The sequence below is a fragment of the Mixophyes fleayi genome, chromosome 1 (assembly GCF_038048845.1).
Source record: "Mixophyes fleayi isolate aMixFle1 chromosome 1, aMixFle1.hap1, whole genome shotgun sequence".
Taxonomy (NCBI): Eukaryota; Metazoa; Chordata; class Amphibia; order Anura; family Limnodynastidae; genus Mixophyes; species Mixophyes fleayi.
Window position 1 is genome coordinate 342,934,295 of NC_134402.1, and position 14,928 is coordinate 342,949,222.

The window sequence follows — 14,928 nt, forward strand, 5'->3', positions numbered from 1 at the left end:
CTCATATTGCTGTCACGGTTCATTAACCATTAAATAACACTTCTTTCTAATAATTGTAAAGCGTGACTTGTAGTAACGGCAAAAAAGAAAAGGATGTTGTCTATTGTTATATGCATCATGCTTTTAATCCCCTAATTCACATATGGGGGCGATTCAATTGCCGACGGTGTGGCACGTGACATTGCGCTGCACACATTTTTGGCAATTATGTTAGAAATCTCCGCTTTCTGTCAAATCTCTGCTGCGAGGTCTCTCGCAGACGTTTCAGAGACACCTCGCGTCTCATTGAGCCTACCCCATTAGTGATACACAGGTGTTCAATATTTGGATACGCAAAACAATATTATACTAAAATCGTGCATGGATCACACTTGGCACAGCTATACGAAACTTTATTCATGTCCAAGAATAGTTGGAATTTTATTAAAATATGTTTATTAGCACTGTATATGTTTACAAACGCCAGTATACATGGCGATAAATTTATGCTTGGCATACTGTGCTACAACAACAAAATATTCAGTGGAGCGATCAGCAAAACACATGATTGAGTGAGATGTTACTATTATCGCAACGTTTAAAACAATGCAGTTTAATCCTATTTATCTGGAAGTTTTATTCTTTCATTTAAAACAATGTTGGCTAACCTGTGACACTCCAGATGTTGTGAAACTACAAATCCCAGCATGCTTTGCCAATATATAGCAGCTTTTTGCTGGAAGGGTATGCTGGGACTTGTAGTTTCACAACACCTGCAGTGTCACAGGTTAGCCAACACTGATTTAGAATGTCACACTAGAAACAAACTTTGTACTTTTTTTTTTTTTTTTTTGCCAATTTACATTCTCTGAAAGTCACAAAGCCATTTTTGTTTGTAAAATACTACAACGCCTTTGAAACCTTCCTCCACACACCCTCATTTGTGACTGATGGAAGGAACAATAGAGAGGGTGTATACAGATTAAAAAATGTATAGCTGCTTTATATCCATATTTTATAATTTGACTGAATGCAATCTGCTGATTACCAAACCCTAATTTACATGTACGATTAAGCAGATTTTTATCTTACCACCTAAAATCGCAAAAACATCAGCAACAGGACTTGTTTAATCATAATTCAGATTTAGCCAAACCATCATTTTGTTTGCATCCTGGATTTGGTGAATAAAAATACCCAATGGATAGTAAGTGTATTAGATTATTCTAGTTATTTACTAATCAATGGTCATCTGTTTTTTGACACAATAATCGATTTAAAAAATAATTCATTCTTTGATAGCTTTTAAACACTATAATGAAACTAATCCACGCTTCAAAATTTTTTCTGTTTTTCATAATTTTTCTAAACCGGCATTTTATATCTAATTGAACTTCAACACTCAGCACTTCACTAATTGAATTACAAGACCCAACACTGTTTGCATGTGTTTGTGAATTGAAATTCAACAGGATGTTGTAAAAGGCTATTTGTGTTCTTAAATAAGTGTGCCATAGACGTGCACTTTTGTAGAAAAGGTGTTTGTGACTGGGTGTGCTTACTTCGCCACCTGGTCTGTTGGGGAAAGATGGATGAAGGGATGTTCTTCCTACATAGTTTATCTGGTTTTATTTCTCACTGTCTGTAACCAACTTTTACTGACCACTCCTACTGGTGTCACTTTGCCACCAGACACTTGCCGACTGAATGCCAACTGCATAATAGTTGTAGGAGAATCTCGCTGCACCACTAGGCTACTTCACGGCACCTAGAACTGCTCTGTTAAACACAGGACAGTAGGGGAACGAATTGTAAGCTCTTATCTGTTGGTCACAAGATACAGCAGGCAATAGACATCAGGCAGAATCTTCAAGTAGTGATGTTTATTTGCTCAAGGGGTCCTTACAAGGCCCATTACACACTAGTTGGAGGTACAAGTGATCATCCAAAAGTACAGATAGTATAATACATTACATGGTCTAACAAAGTTCTTTATATACTTTTTCTGACACACATGTTGGCAGGGTGTAAACCAGTCCCCTTTCCTACCTGGCACCACAAAGTCTGAGTTACTACATTCAATGATTAGTGTCAGAATATAATATGTTCTCAACTTGGATTTAATGCAATTTAAACTTCATAAAATTTGCATTAATCTGCAATTTCCTAAATTACTTGCTGTTAGGTTTCCTATCGTTCTAAGACACAGGATGAAAGTCTAACAATTCCAGTTTAAACTAACCTATTAACATATTCGGTACAGAGCATTTTGAGTATGTCTTATTCCAATCACAGCTAGCGATCACAATGTGCAATTGCTTAGGCGATGATACCGGATTCCTGCTGGTAAAATGTGGATTAAAAGAAGAATGAACACAATTCATTTCTTATGACCTGAACCCTAAATATCTTTAATGCAGGTTTACCTTTGTGTAATAAATCCATCTTTTATATTAATAATAGAATTTTAAATTAATAATAAAAGAATGTGAGTTGGAAACTTTTATCAAGAGTGAATTATTAACAAATGTAGGTGTAAATGCAAGTGCATTGAATTTGTTTTCCTATGCGATTGTGTAATTAACCCTTGTACGCCGCTGCACACTAATCGCAAGCGTGTAGGAAACTATTACAATCAGTATTTATTAATTTAAAAATCAGATTACAATCACATTTGATCATATAGATGTTGAACGTTGAATTACATGTAATCCGATGTTTAATTTTCTTTCTATTGTTCATAAACCACTTATTTTTCTTGTCCATGTGGTTTCAAGTGTTGCAACACTGACATGGATAATACCCATTTTTAGCACCTAATAATGGATGATTAAGTGGATCCCTAGCAGAGATGTTTAACCTTATTTATTTTGGGTGCCAATATAGACTTTTTATTCACTCTCCTGTAAATTATTTGAGGCTTCGAAGGTAAATGTTGATACAAAATGGGATCTCGCAACAAAATGCCCCAATGTTTTTTGAGCATCCGTTCAATAGTTTTAAGATCATTATTATATTTAGTAATAAAAAAATAAATTTTGAATGTAATCAAAGCTTTCATTAACATCTCCTCCTCTACTTTTCTTGCAATGTAATAAAGTGTCCCTATTGGCATTAGAAGCCCTTACAGAAGCTGTTTCTAACAACTCCTTACCATAACCCCTATACTAAAATCTTTTGTTTCAAAAATTGACACTGCTCAATAAAAACTTTTAAATCAGTAAAACAATTTGAAGCCTTAAAAACTGAGAATAAGGGACACTAAGGAAAATGCTATCAGCATCCACTTCCTTAAAATGAGTCTTGGGGGGTATATTTACTAAAGGGAGGTTTGAAAAAGTAGAGACGTTGTCTATAGCAACCAATCAGATTCTAGCTGTCATTTTGTAGAATGCACTAAATCAATGACGGCTAGATTCTGGTTGCTAAAGGCAACAGCTTCACTTTTTCAAATCCACAGTTTAGTAATTATACCCCTTAGTCTCAATTTTACCCAATCCGTTAGGTCCTAAGACCAGGTCTAAAAAATCTATAGCGGTAGTATTTGTTTTAAATGTAAACAATAGATTCTAATCATTCTTACTAAATTGCATTATAAATTCTTAAACCTCCTCAAGGGTGCCATCCCAAATTAATATTATATCATCAATATAACATTGGTATAATTTCATTTTAACTTGTATTTCTGATGAGTTATAAATGTGATGATCCTAACCTTCCATAAACATGTTGGCATTGCAAGGGGCAAATGTTCACCCTTTAGCTGTGCCATGTAAATAAAATTGGTGTTCAAAGAAAAAATAGAGTGAGGATGTAATAAATCACCTCCGTAAGAACTCCCTCTTCCATGATGCCAAATTGACATCTTTAACTAATAAATCATTAACCTTGCTAATACCTTTATCTTGCGGGATGGAGGTATAAAGTGCTCGAACGTTGATTGTAACACAAATCAGAAATCAGACCATCCTTCCACTGATGATCAAGTATCTGCAAAATTGAATCTCAGGTAGGACCTTATTTTCGAACCATAGGTTTGTAAATCTAGATCTGTGAAATGGGATAAGTTTGCACTTTAATGAATCAATACCTGAGATTATTCTAACGTTTTATGGACTGTCCGCATATATATGGTTTTAAAAAAAAAAAGGAATTAGTGTGTAAATTATATAGATAATCAATTCATTACTTGTTACTTTATTGATCAACGCCTCGTTTAACAAAATATGCTATTCTTTCTAATACATGAGACTAGGATCAGGATACATTTTTTTTGTACGTAACTACATCTAAGAATCCTATATGCTATGCTTAAATATTTGGCCCTATCGTGAACTAAAACTACTGCACCTTTATCCGTCCTCCTTATTACAATTGAGGTCTCCTTACTAAAATGCTGCAATGCTTGTCTTTCCATTGTGGTTAAATTATGATCTATGTATAAACCTTTTTATAGTTTTCTAAAATCGTTTTTTAACCAAGTAAAAAAATGTATCGATATGGCTCCCCCTTGATTCCACCAGATAAAATTTAGAAGGGAGTCTGCATTACGGCCGAGATAAACGTCCATTTGCAGTAGCCAATTTTGGCATGGTATTTTTTATTTATTTTTTTAAAAAAAATGCCTCTGCACAGTCAATAGTCTGGTAAACTTATTCAAATCGAATTGGGGGTGTATACAGTGATATGCCATACCACCACTTCTCCTACTGTCTTCATTGTAAAACTATCAATGATAAATACGTTGTCTTTATTTCAACATTTTGACACCCATAGCGATCTTTTATCAATGACCTACAAGTGCAACGGCAATTAAGGACAATTTATACAGTGATTACTCATAATGTATACAGGGAAACTCCCAATATGCTACTTGGATGGTTTGCTGGCCCTCAAAAGAGCACTAGCTGATCTGAGCTTACAAATTATTCATCAATATGCTGTATAGACTGTCAATCTGAGTACACACTTATGCAGTTTTAGTACAGATGCAATTTCTGTAACGATATCACCAACGATTGAAAGTCCCGCTGAGCATGCAGATTCATGCTATACACCTACATGACTTACCTTCAGATCTGTGATCATCATCTCTCATAACCATCTGCTATAAAGATACTCTACAGTTATCTGCCTACACTGCTAGTTGTGAGTTCATACACACTCCCACATTTGCCCGACATCGGTCCTTGATTTTTATGAAGTTTATAAAACCAAATCATCTGGTCTGTTTTATTGTGCCAAAACACGTTGCATCAAATGGTCATGAATGGTGTGATAATAATAATAATTGCATATGTGGGCAGCGATCGCTGTCCTTAGGTCACATAGTGCACCTTTGCTGTTGGCTGAATGACTGTTTTGAAGACATTTGTATGTGTAGGACCATACCTGGCTATTGTAGTTACAGCTACCTCTGGGTGAATTGCTCTGTTAATCCTGGTGACAACAGTTGAATTGGTAAGTGGAGCATTTGATCCGATATTTTTTTTTAATTTATTTTCTTGTTTTGTTAAGCATCTGCCCATGTGAACATTCCAATGATCCTATTGGCTAGTAAACAGGGCACACACGGACGAGATACAAGCAGGACGCAAAGAATGAATACAGTTGGGTATCCAGACCAAAGTCAGATACACCTTTAAAAAAAAAAAAAAAAAAAATTGATATAGGCTCAGATATTTAAATAGTGTTTAAGGTATATTAGATGTGTGTGATCATGGGGATTTTTTCTTTCTTCTTTTCTGAGGTAGATTTTTTTATTTTTCCTGCTGTTTATTTTGTCTTTGGGGAGGAGGAGTTGCATTTAAAATGATGTATGTTTTGCTTGTTAACCCAATATTAAAAGCTGACCAATAAAGCAGATGATAATCCATTGTAAGGGGCATAGTCAATTGACGGCGGGATCGCCGAAAATCCTGCGCTCGAAAAATATTACTGTTAATACAGTAATCCTGCGCGTTAATACGGTAATTTACTCGCTGGATTTCAGCTCGCAGCTCAGGGAGCCGCGAGCTGAAATCCAGCAAGATATTACCGTATTAACGGTAATATCTTTCGAGCACGGGATTTTCGCCGATCACGCCGTCGATTGAATACACCCCCTAAGAGGTAGAAAAATGTTGAAAGATGCAGGTAAAAACACCCCTTGTGTGCAGGCTCTTATATGTTTGCTTGTATACCCAACATAATGGTTATTTAAAACTTTCTTCCCACCTGTATTGGTTGGCAGTTTCACTTCTTCCCCCATTGATCACTGCTAGGCATGTTACCCATGGTACCATAGGTAAATCCAGATTTTTTAATTAAATATTTTTTTACTATACCCTTTTTTACTATAATTTTACTAATTATGACGTTTCTTTGCATTACAAGAAATGTTGGTTATCTTTAGCCATGCTGTATAATTTCTGCTACTGGAGAACTATCCTCCATTGTTTGATTCTGACGGGCAGTATGCTGTGTGTTTCATGGGGCTATGTTATCTTCCTGTCTGGCTGTCGGCATTCATATAATCTCAGAACAGGCAGATTGGTTGCTGTGCCGTGTCCTTGAGGGACCATAAGGCATTTGTACTGATATGAGAAGGTTACAATTGTCACAACCATTTAAATCAGCTACTAGCCTCCTGGGTGAGGTTTTAATTGCTTTTTGTAGTAGCTCCATAACAAAGATCTGTGTTTTCAGTGACTAGTTATGGCGCATGTACAGCAAGGGATCAGGTGCAGCACATGTAATTTGCTCACTTCAAACGCAAATGGAGACTAATGTGCTTTTTAAAAAAAAAAAAAAAAAAAATGATTGTGTTATAAACCTTAGTGCTGGGGAAACATGGCAGCATTCTCAAATGAGATCTAGTAAAGGCTTCCATCCTAAGGCTGCTGGAGCATGCTGGGACTTCTAGTTCCACCATGGCTACCAAACCACAGGTTGTCTAGCTCTGTTATAGAGTACTGCATAGATATAGGGGTGAGGAGTTAGGCTAGTAGGAGGCATGATGTCTGATGCAGTCATATGTTAAACTCTTCTGAATTCTTATTGGAGCTGAGTTTAAATATTTACTTATTTCTATACTTGATTTTTTTATATTTTTTTAGATAATTTTGCTGCTCTGTTTATTAGAATATTCTATACTATGGAACTGCTTGCAGTGGCTTAAAGACAAATATATCAACTGATAGTGGAGGATGAAAAGTAGGGTTTCTTGTGTGATTTGATATAAGTGTCTGTGGTTGGGGGTGTTTAAAATTTAATCTATAAACTAAGGTAAATATTTTTTTTTAGGCGTGCGTGACATGGACGTTCATGGAGTAAGGCGCGTGTGAAAGCTCCCTTTTCATTTCCAGATTTTTGGAGTGACCGGTGCACCAATATGTGGTTAATTTTATTCTCACTGTAAAAAGCTTGGTATCTGAGCTTCCTTTGAGAATGGGTGGTTGGCTGCCTATAGGGAATATGTGGAGTGGGGGTAGGGTCCAACCCTACTAGATATAGAAATACAAAAAGACCCTTGGCGCCAGAGTATGAAATGTCAAATATAACAACAGACAGCTGATAATGTTCAAGGGTCATATATTAAGCCAAAACATATTGTAACAAACTCAGTGCACTCATATGGGTGTATACAAGCAGAGGGGTAAATACCCAGTTGGTTGAGCTGTATGTTGCAGCTGATACTGATATGAACTGGATGTTAAGATGTTACATTGGTTATCTACTCACTCTAGCTTATGTAACATTAGGCGTTGTGTTTGATGTGAAATAAACATAATTGACTCTACTGTGCTGCATGCCTTTTTAATATGGTGCTCATTACAGCATTAACTTAATTTGGTATGGAGCTAGTCATTTGAGACCTCTTAATAATAAGAATTATTATTATTATTATTATAAATAATATACTAGTTACTATTATAGTTATGATTTAATACTATGTTTGCTTTTCTGCTTTTTATTTGTTTTTGATATGTGACATTTTGTAAGCTTTCAATAAAAAACGCTATACAAAAGTACTTTTTATCAATAAGTGATGTCCTGCTAACAAGCACACTGTTTTGCAATATAAAAAAAAATAAAAATACAATACCTACGAAAGAGATCAAATGCCAGCTCCCTTTTTATTTTATAATTTTCATCCCTTGATTCAGCTGGATCTAGACCTTATAACAAGTTGAACTTGATAGACTTTTATCATTCTTTTCAAATTTTTTTATTTAACTATGAATTCCCTTTCTGCCTGGTGTGTTACAGCTTTGTTTTGTTTGGACTTTCTTTTTTTTTTTTTTTAATCACGGTAAAGATATAAGAAAAGTCATTTTAAATATATAAATTTACATGAAACATATTTGTATTTAAATTTATCCTATTTCTATAGCATACTTGCCTTCACTCCCAGAATATCCGGGATACTCACGAATTTCGGGTAGTTCTCTTGGACCTCCGGGAGGACAGGCCTTTCTCCCGGATGCTGCCCACTTCCTAGTGAGTTAGATGGGACAGGGACCTTAATGACTAATTGTGACAAATTGCGTCAGTTTGGCCCTGCAGCAAAGTTACACATTTGGGGTGTCGCATAGGACAAAATGACGCAATTTGCTCTGCCACGCCCCTTGCTCTTGCCAATTAACTAGGGATGCCGTGAGGAGGGGAAGCTGGTATAAAAGCTCGGGGTCCAGGCTTGCCTGTGTAGTGGGAGGAGCCACTAACCTGGTGTGGTCACGTCCCCTTTATTGGCTATAGAAGGTGCTCCCAGAAGTCCTGGGGCCCGAAATTCCTCCTGGTGGGCCTGGACTTGACCTCAGAACTGAGAAGTTGGCAAGTATGTTCTACAGCCACCTAGACACAATCATCATCATTTATTTGATACTAATAGTAGCAATTACATCAACTGCATTTTAAACGACATTTTGCATAACTTTAAGAACTTTCCTTACTCAACGTCCTCTTGTCTTCCTCAGGTGTCCCTGGCTAACTAGAGAAATATCTCCAGCCATCCCAGTGTACAATGGGCTCGTGTTCCTGTTTGTGTTGGCAAATTTCAGCATGGCAACCTTTATGGATCCTGGTATCTTCCCAAGAGGTAACATGTAGTAATAATAATAATAATATTATTTTATTTTTCTGTTTCCCCTGAGAATGTAGTAGTTAATAATTTTTCAGCACTGACCTTATGTGGTACCTTCATGAGTATGTAGGTCATCTGAAAGGGCTGTGTATCCTAACCATGAAATGCTGAATCTTTATAGTATTGTTGTGATTGTGGCAGCTGACTCCTACCTTCCATATAGACAGGCTCTGAGCTGCGCTAACATCACAGGGAGTCCTCGAGCTGAACTCATCGTTGGCTCCATGCAATCAATATTAATAAGAAGATGAGGCCGTGTGATTAGCAGAGCTGGGCAGATGCAGGCCTCTACAGAGCTCAAAGAGAATACTTTTACCCGTTCACTTATGTAGCATGCTAGATGCCTGGTTGCATAGGGAGAGGAATCGGCAGCAGAAAGAAATTAGTAGTAATGCCACTGTATAGGTCTTTGGTACACCCTCATCTAGAGTTTGGTGTTTAATTCTGGAGGCCATATCTGCAGAAGAATATAAATACAATGGAGACTATACAAAGAAGGGAAACTAAAATGGTGCATGGCCTACAACAAAAAAAAAATACCTGGAAAGACTAAAAGATCCTTAATTTGTATAGTTTGGAACCGAGAAGGGAATGGGGGGACATGATAGAAACAAGTACAGGAGGGAAACATTCTTCAAAGGAAGAGAAATGTTACCATGGGTTAAACAATGAGCAGTCTAGATGGGCCAAGCAGTTCTTATCTGCCATCAAATCCTATGTTTCTATTGTCTCTATGTAGCATGGTCCTTTTCCTGCTTTTTGTATCATTAACTCTAGGCTGCCCCATAATGTATAATAATAGAGAGGTTTATTATTAAAATAACCATAGCCTAAATTATTTCTGCAAATGTTCTTAGTCACTTGACCTGCCACTAATAAAGGAAAAATACCTGCTTAAAATGCTGAATACAATGCACAAACAGTAACCGAGCAATGGGGCAGCCCCCCCCCCCCCCCTATTTACTTATGTACAAACACAATCTGACATGTGCATTTTTTATTGGGCACAATCACTGCTCCGTGGTGCCCATCTCTATAAAACCAGGATCATGGGAAGCATGATAAGAATGTTTACTTTGGCATTATCCCTATTTGTATTTTAGTCTTCATAAAATGTAGCTAATACACTTAATATACCAAATTCAATATTCCCTTTTAAATTGACTGCATTATGTTTTTGTTTTATGTTGGTTGTTTTTTTTGTTTTTTTTGTTTGTTTAGGATTTTTCTCAATGTTCCAACTTCTATAATTTTCCGTATAAAATTTTGTGTGAGGAACCAAAATGATAAGAACATAAATGTTCTTGTTCGTGACAGTATTTCATGTATTATGGTTTTAGGTTTTGGGTTTTTTGTGACTTGGAAGATTTTATAAGTGAAGGTGTTTGTTTGCTGTGTAAAAGAATAGAACAAAGCAACTCGGACGTGGGAGGACTATGGCCAGTCACTTAATAAATCCCATGTATGTTTGATGAAAATGTGGCTACTAGACATGTTCTAATGGATAATAAATCAATTTAGATTGGGGAAGGAACCGCTGTGACAGCTTCCATTTAATATTGAAACATGCATAAAATAACATGTCAGATGTTCCCTGTAAGCTCGCATACATTGATATTCCTGTGTGCAAGGAGACTGTCTTCTCAACTGTTGCACAGGTCACATATTGTTTGTGTGTTCTTATTTTTTCTTTTTTTTTGGCCCATTAAGCTGATGAAGATGAAGATAAGGATGATGATTTCCGGGCTCCCCTCTACAAGAATGTGGAGATCAAAAGAATACAAGTACGGATGAAGTGGTGCGCAACATGCCACTTTTATCGCCCGCCTCGCTGTTCACATTGCAGCGTCTGTGACAACTGTGTGGAGGTAAGACCGATGCTACAGCCCAGAGAGATCATATTCCGGTTGCACAATTCACTGATGGGATAACAATGATGAATGAGTGGAATTGTAGCATTTTCGAGAGGCGAAGGGTGGACTCTTTGTATGCACTAAAATGTTGGTTCTTGCAGATAAATAGAATATCCACATTTGGGATGGTCTTTGGGACCAGCCTAATGTACATGGTTGAAGCCATAAAAGCTTAACTACAAAGTCCAACATACTTTCATCTTTAGGGCCAACACCTTCATTAAATTAAATCTAACCGTGTTTTCTCCAAAAGACATCGGGATTCTGTTTATTACATTTGTCATTCTTTGAATGTTACTAAAATGGCTAAAGTTTGCCTCCAAAATGTGGTTTTCTACAAAGGTGAAAGTGGAAGGTGCACAATGCATCCCATTAAATGTATGGAGATCGGTTTCAGTATTAACCTCTGACCAGCTTTATGATTAGGTCATTTGGAAGGAAGGAAAAGGCTGTGCACCCACTTGTATAAAGAATTTAAACATAAATAAATGGGTAAAGCCTCCCTGTGTCATCTCCTCCTGCACCACCTAATTTAATGAATGCCTTCCTGCGAAACAAAATCTTGTTTTAAAGCTTTTGCTCACCTAAACTGCAAATCACATGGCAGGTCCCAAACTACCTCTCACTTTCCATCAGAAAGCCGACAATTTTGCTCTCCATCACTTGCTGCCATCTTGGGCAACTATTTTATGCACTTACTCGTAAAAACCGGTACTGATCTTTAATGTTACTGAACATACAAGACACAAAAAGTGTATGCAATATGTCCCTTTAGCAGTTCATGTCCTCTTTATAACAATGTAGTCTGCAAATAAGCCTGAAAATGTAGGGGGCGTACCAGGCATGGTTGTGGTATACAAACTGTACCATATGTAGAGCACCATAAGCTGTGATAAAGGCTTATTGGATTTCCAGTCTAGTATATAACATGCCATTTTAACTGCATTTGAAAATATTTTCTAGTGATCATAAAAGTAATCAATTCTTCCAAATGAACTAAGCGTAAATTATTTGAATATGAAAGACTGTCTGGCCTTAATTAATAACACTTTACCTGTAAATTTAGTTCCAGAAAGCAATCCTCTTAAAAAAATTATAGGGAAAAAAGAATTGAAACTCAAGATACCGGATATGATCAACCAAATATCAAATTATTCTTTCCCTGCATCACTGTTTACCAATGAACTAATAATTAATTTTAACAACCCACCAAAATGAAGCCTGAGAGACTTTCTGATGGGGTTTATCCTGGGGGTTCATAGTGCCATCGGTCAGATAGACCATCATTATTTGTTGTTGTTGTTGCCTTGTGAAATAGATGGAAGCTCATTTTCTTTGTCTTCATAATTTTTACCCTAAAAATTGTCACAAAAACAATGAAACATTTGTACCTCCCTATATTCTCTCATCTCTCTGTAGGATTTTGATCATCACTGCCCTTGGGTGAATAACTGCATAGGACGCAGAAACTATCGCTATTTCTTCCTGTTCTTGCTGTCACTGAGCACACACATGGTCGGAATCTTCTCATTTGGCCTCATATTTGTCCTACACCATCTGGAGGTGCTGGGAGAAGCCCATACAAGTATTACGTATCCTTTCAACAAGAGCAAACCTATTCAGTTGTGCAATAAAACTGACATAGCACCACGTGCCCAGAGACCAACAGTAATATCTGATGATAATCCTGTCAAAATTGGATCATTGTTTGGGCATGATCGTAAATGGCCGCCATATTTCTGTGTGCGGTTATCTTCTGTCCGCATGAACGACCTGCACTTGCTAAAGTGAGACTCCTAATCTTGTCCAATTGGGCCATCTGGACACTTGTCAAAGTAGACACTAATCATTGTGGTCAACTTAATACATCTCTTCCTCTACTCATTCACTTAGATATCATTATCCACCAATCAATAGTAATAGCCAGTTCCTACTTTGTAATGAAAGGTGGGGCTCGGAGAGATCTACTTAGAAAATGAAAAGTGGCAATTTTACCAGGGAAGAATGTCGCCCTTTTATCAAATTTTGTTTCACTTTCTATTTTTCTGCCATGTATTTTCATTTATTTATTTTTTTTATTATATTTGTATTTATTATTATTATTTATTATTATTATTGTCTTTTTGTAAATAGGAGTATAAATAAGAAAAAGCTAACTGGTGGATAGATTACTGTAACTTTTTAATATACAGGGAGGTTTTGTTGGGGGAGTTATTTGGAATTCTGTGTTGTAGGTATTTCTTCTGTCATATTAGGAGTGACTATTATGAAATTTGCAGTGTATATGCTACGACTATATGAAAATCTGCCGAATGCTATTAAAATAAACCTCTTGTACAATAGTCTATGGAGGTTGTCAGAGTGGGGGCCACACTAAAGCCTTGGGGGCTGCTGATTGTACAGCCCCGAGCCTTGAGAAACAAAATGCATCAAGTTATGTTACAGAGGAAAGTCCTGATAGGATTTGATGACATTATAACTAGGAGATTATATCTGATAAAAAGAAAAGTATTCTGGAGAAGTAAATTCCTTAGCACCTTTTGTCCAGGATATCAGTAATGTGTGTGGCTGGCCTATTTTTCATCCCGGTTATCGGCCTTACGGGTTTCCATATTGTTCTTGTTGTTCGAGGCCGCACCACCAATGAACAGGTAAGACGGATATATAAAAATGTCCAATAACGTTTTTGTTAAAGTAATTAACCACAAGTTTCTGTGTTTAATAGGGCCTCAGGCTAGGTACACACTGCAATTTTTTTTTTCCAGATGCCATATCCTTTAGATTTAGATGCCATATCAGTCCAACAACTAGGGGGAAAATAAAACAAAATTCCCGACCCAGCAGGCCAATTCATGCGTACACACTATACATGTTTTAAAAGATTTACTCTAAGATCTGTGCTCTTCCTCTGTCATAACCATCATGACTCTATAAACTCTATGGAGATCCTGATTGTGAGTACGTACACACTGTAGAATTGGAAGGACATCCTTCCATCGTTGAGCGAGAGTTTTAGTCCAGTTTAAAAATCCAATGCAACGATGCACTGTGCTTTGGAGCCATAATCGCTCATCGTTGCAGTGTGCTCACTAATACAGTAGTGGGCTGAACAGACGTTTCTCAGATGATTGGCACGATAATTGGCTGAAAAGCCTGTGGTTTGTACCCAGCCTAACACTGAGGAATGTGTATGGTAAACAGTTTTATTATTCCTGTATGCAGGTTACAAGGAAACTTAGGGAGTTGACTGCCACCTGTTTGCTTGGCCATTGTCATTTTTACAGACCTCTATGCCCCCAATTATGCCACACACATCTCTTTTTGTCTTTCAATCATGGCCCTAAAATATTGGATTGGGATAGGATTAATACACATTTTTAATTAGATTGAAAGGGATCTAATTAATTGTGTATGTTAGGGCATTTAGACTGTAAGCCCCAATGGGACAGGGACTGATGTGAGTTCTCTTTACAGCGCTGCAAAATTAGTGGCACTATATAAATAGCTGATAATGAAGGAAAGCTCTGTGAGGAGATAAAGGGATTGTGTTGAATATAAAGCAAATAATGGAATTGTATTTAATGAGCTCTGTGAGCAGACTTATAAACCGCATCAATATTATTTATATGTATTCATCTCATAATAGTTATATTGTATAAATGCAAAGGTGTAGTTCATTCAGTGGGATGACTTTTACATCAGCCCATGTGTCTTATATTCTTATTGTTTGCCCAGGTGACTGGGAAGTTCCGTGGAGGTGTTAACCCTTTCACCAGAGGATGCTGTGGTAACATACAACATGTGTTGTGTAGTCCATTATCACCCAGGTAAGTAAAGATAGGCTCTATTATTGATAAATATTCTAGCCCAGCTTTATGCTTTGCTGCCATTCTCCTGAGACACAATGTGTTA

General features: G+C 36.9%; 1 protein-coding gene across 1 annotated transcript in view; it reads left to right on the forward strand.

Moving 5' to 3' along the window:
* Window positions 1–14,928, forward strand: part of ZDHHC8 (zDHHC palmitoyltransferase 8) — a 50,509-nt gene that overhangs the window by 20,097 nt on the left and 15,484 nt on the right. Inside the window, exons 2-6 of the mRNA XM_075216860.1 lie at window positions 8,937–9,058; window positions 10,814–10,971; window positions 12,436–12,608; window positions 13,565–13,667; window positions 14,752–14,843. Of these exons, the coding sequence (XP_075072961.1) occupies window positions 8,937–9,058; window positions 10,814–10,971; window positions 12,436–12,608; window positions 13,565–13,667; window positions 14,752–14,843 (648 nt within the window). The remainder of the gene's footprint in view (window positions 1–8,936; window positions 9,059–10,813; window positions 10,972–12,435; window positions 12,609–13,564; window positions 13,668–14,751; window positions 14,844–14,928) is intronic.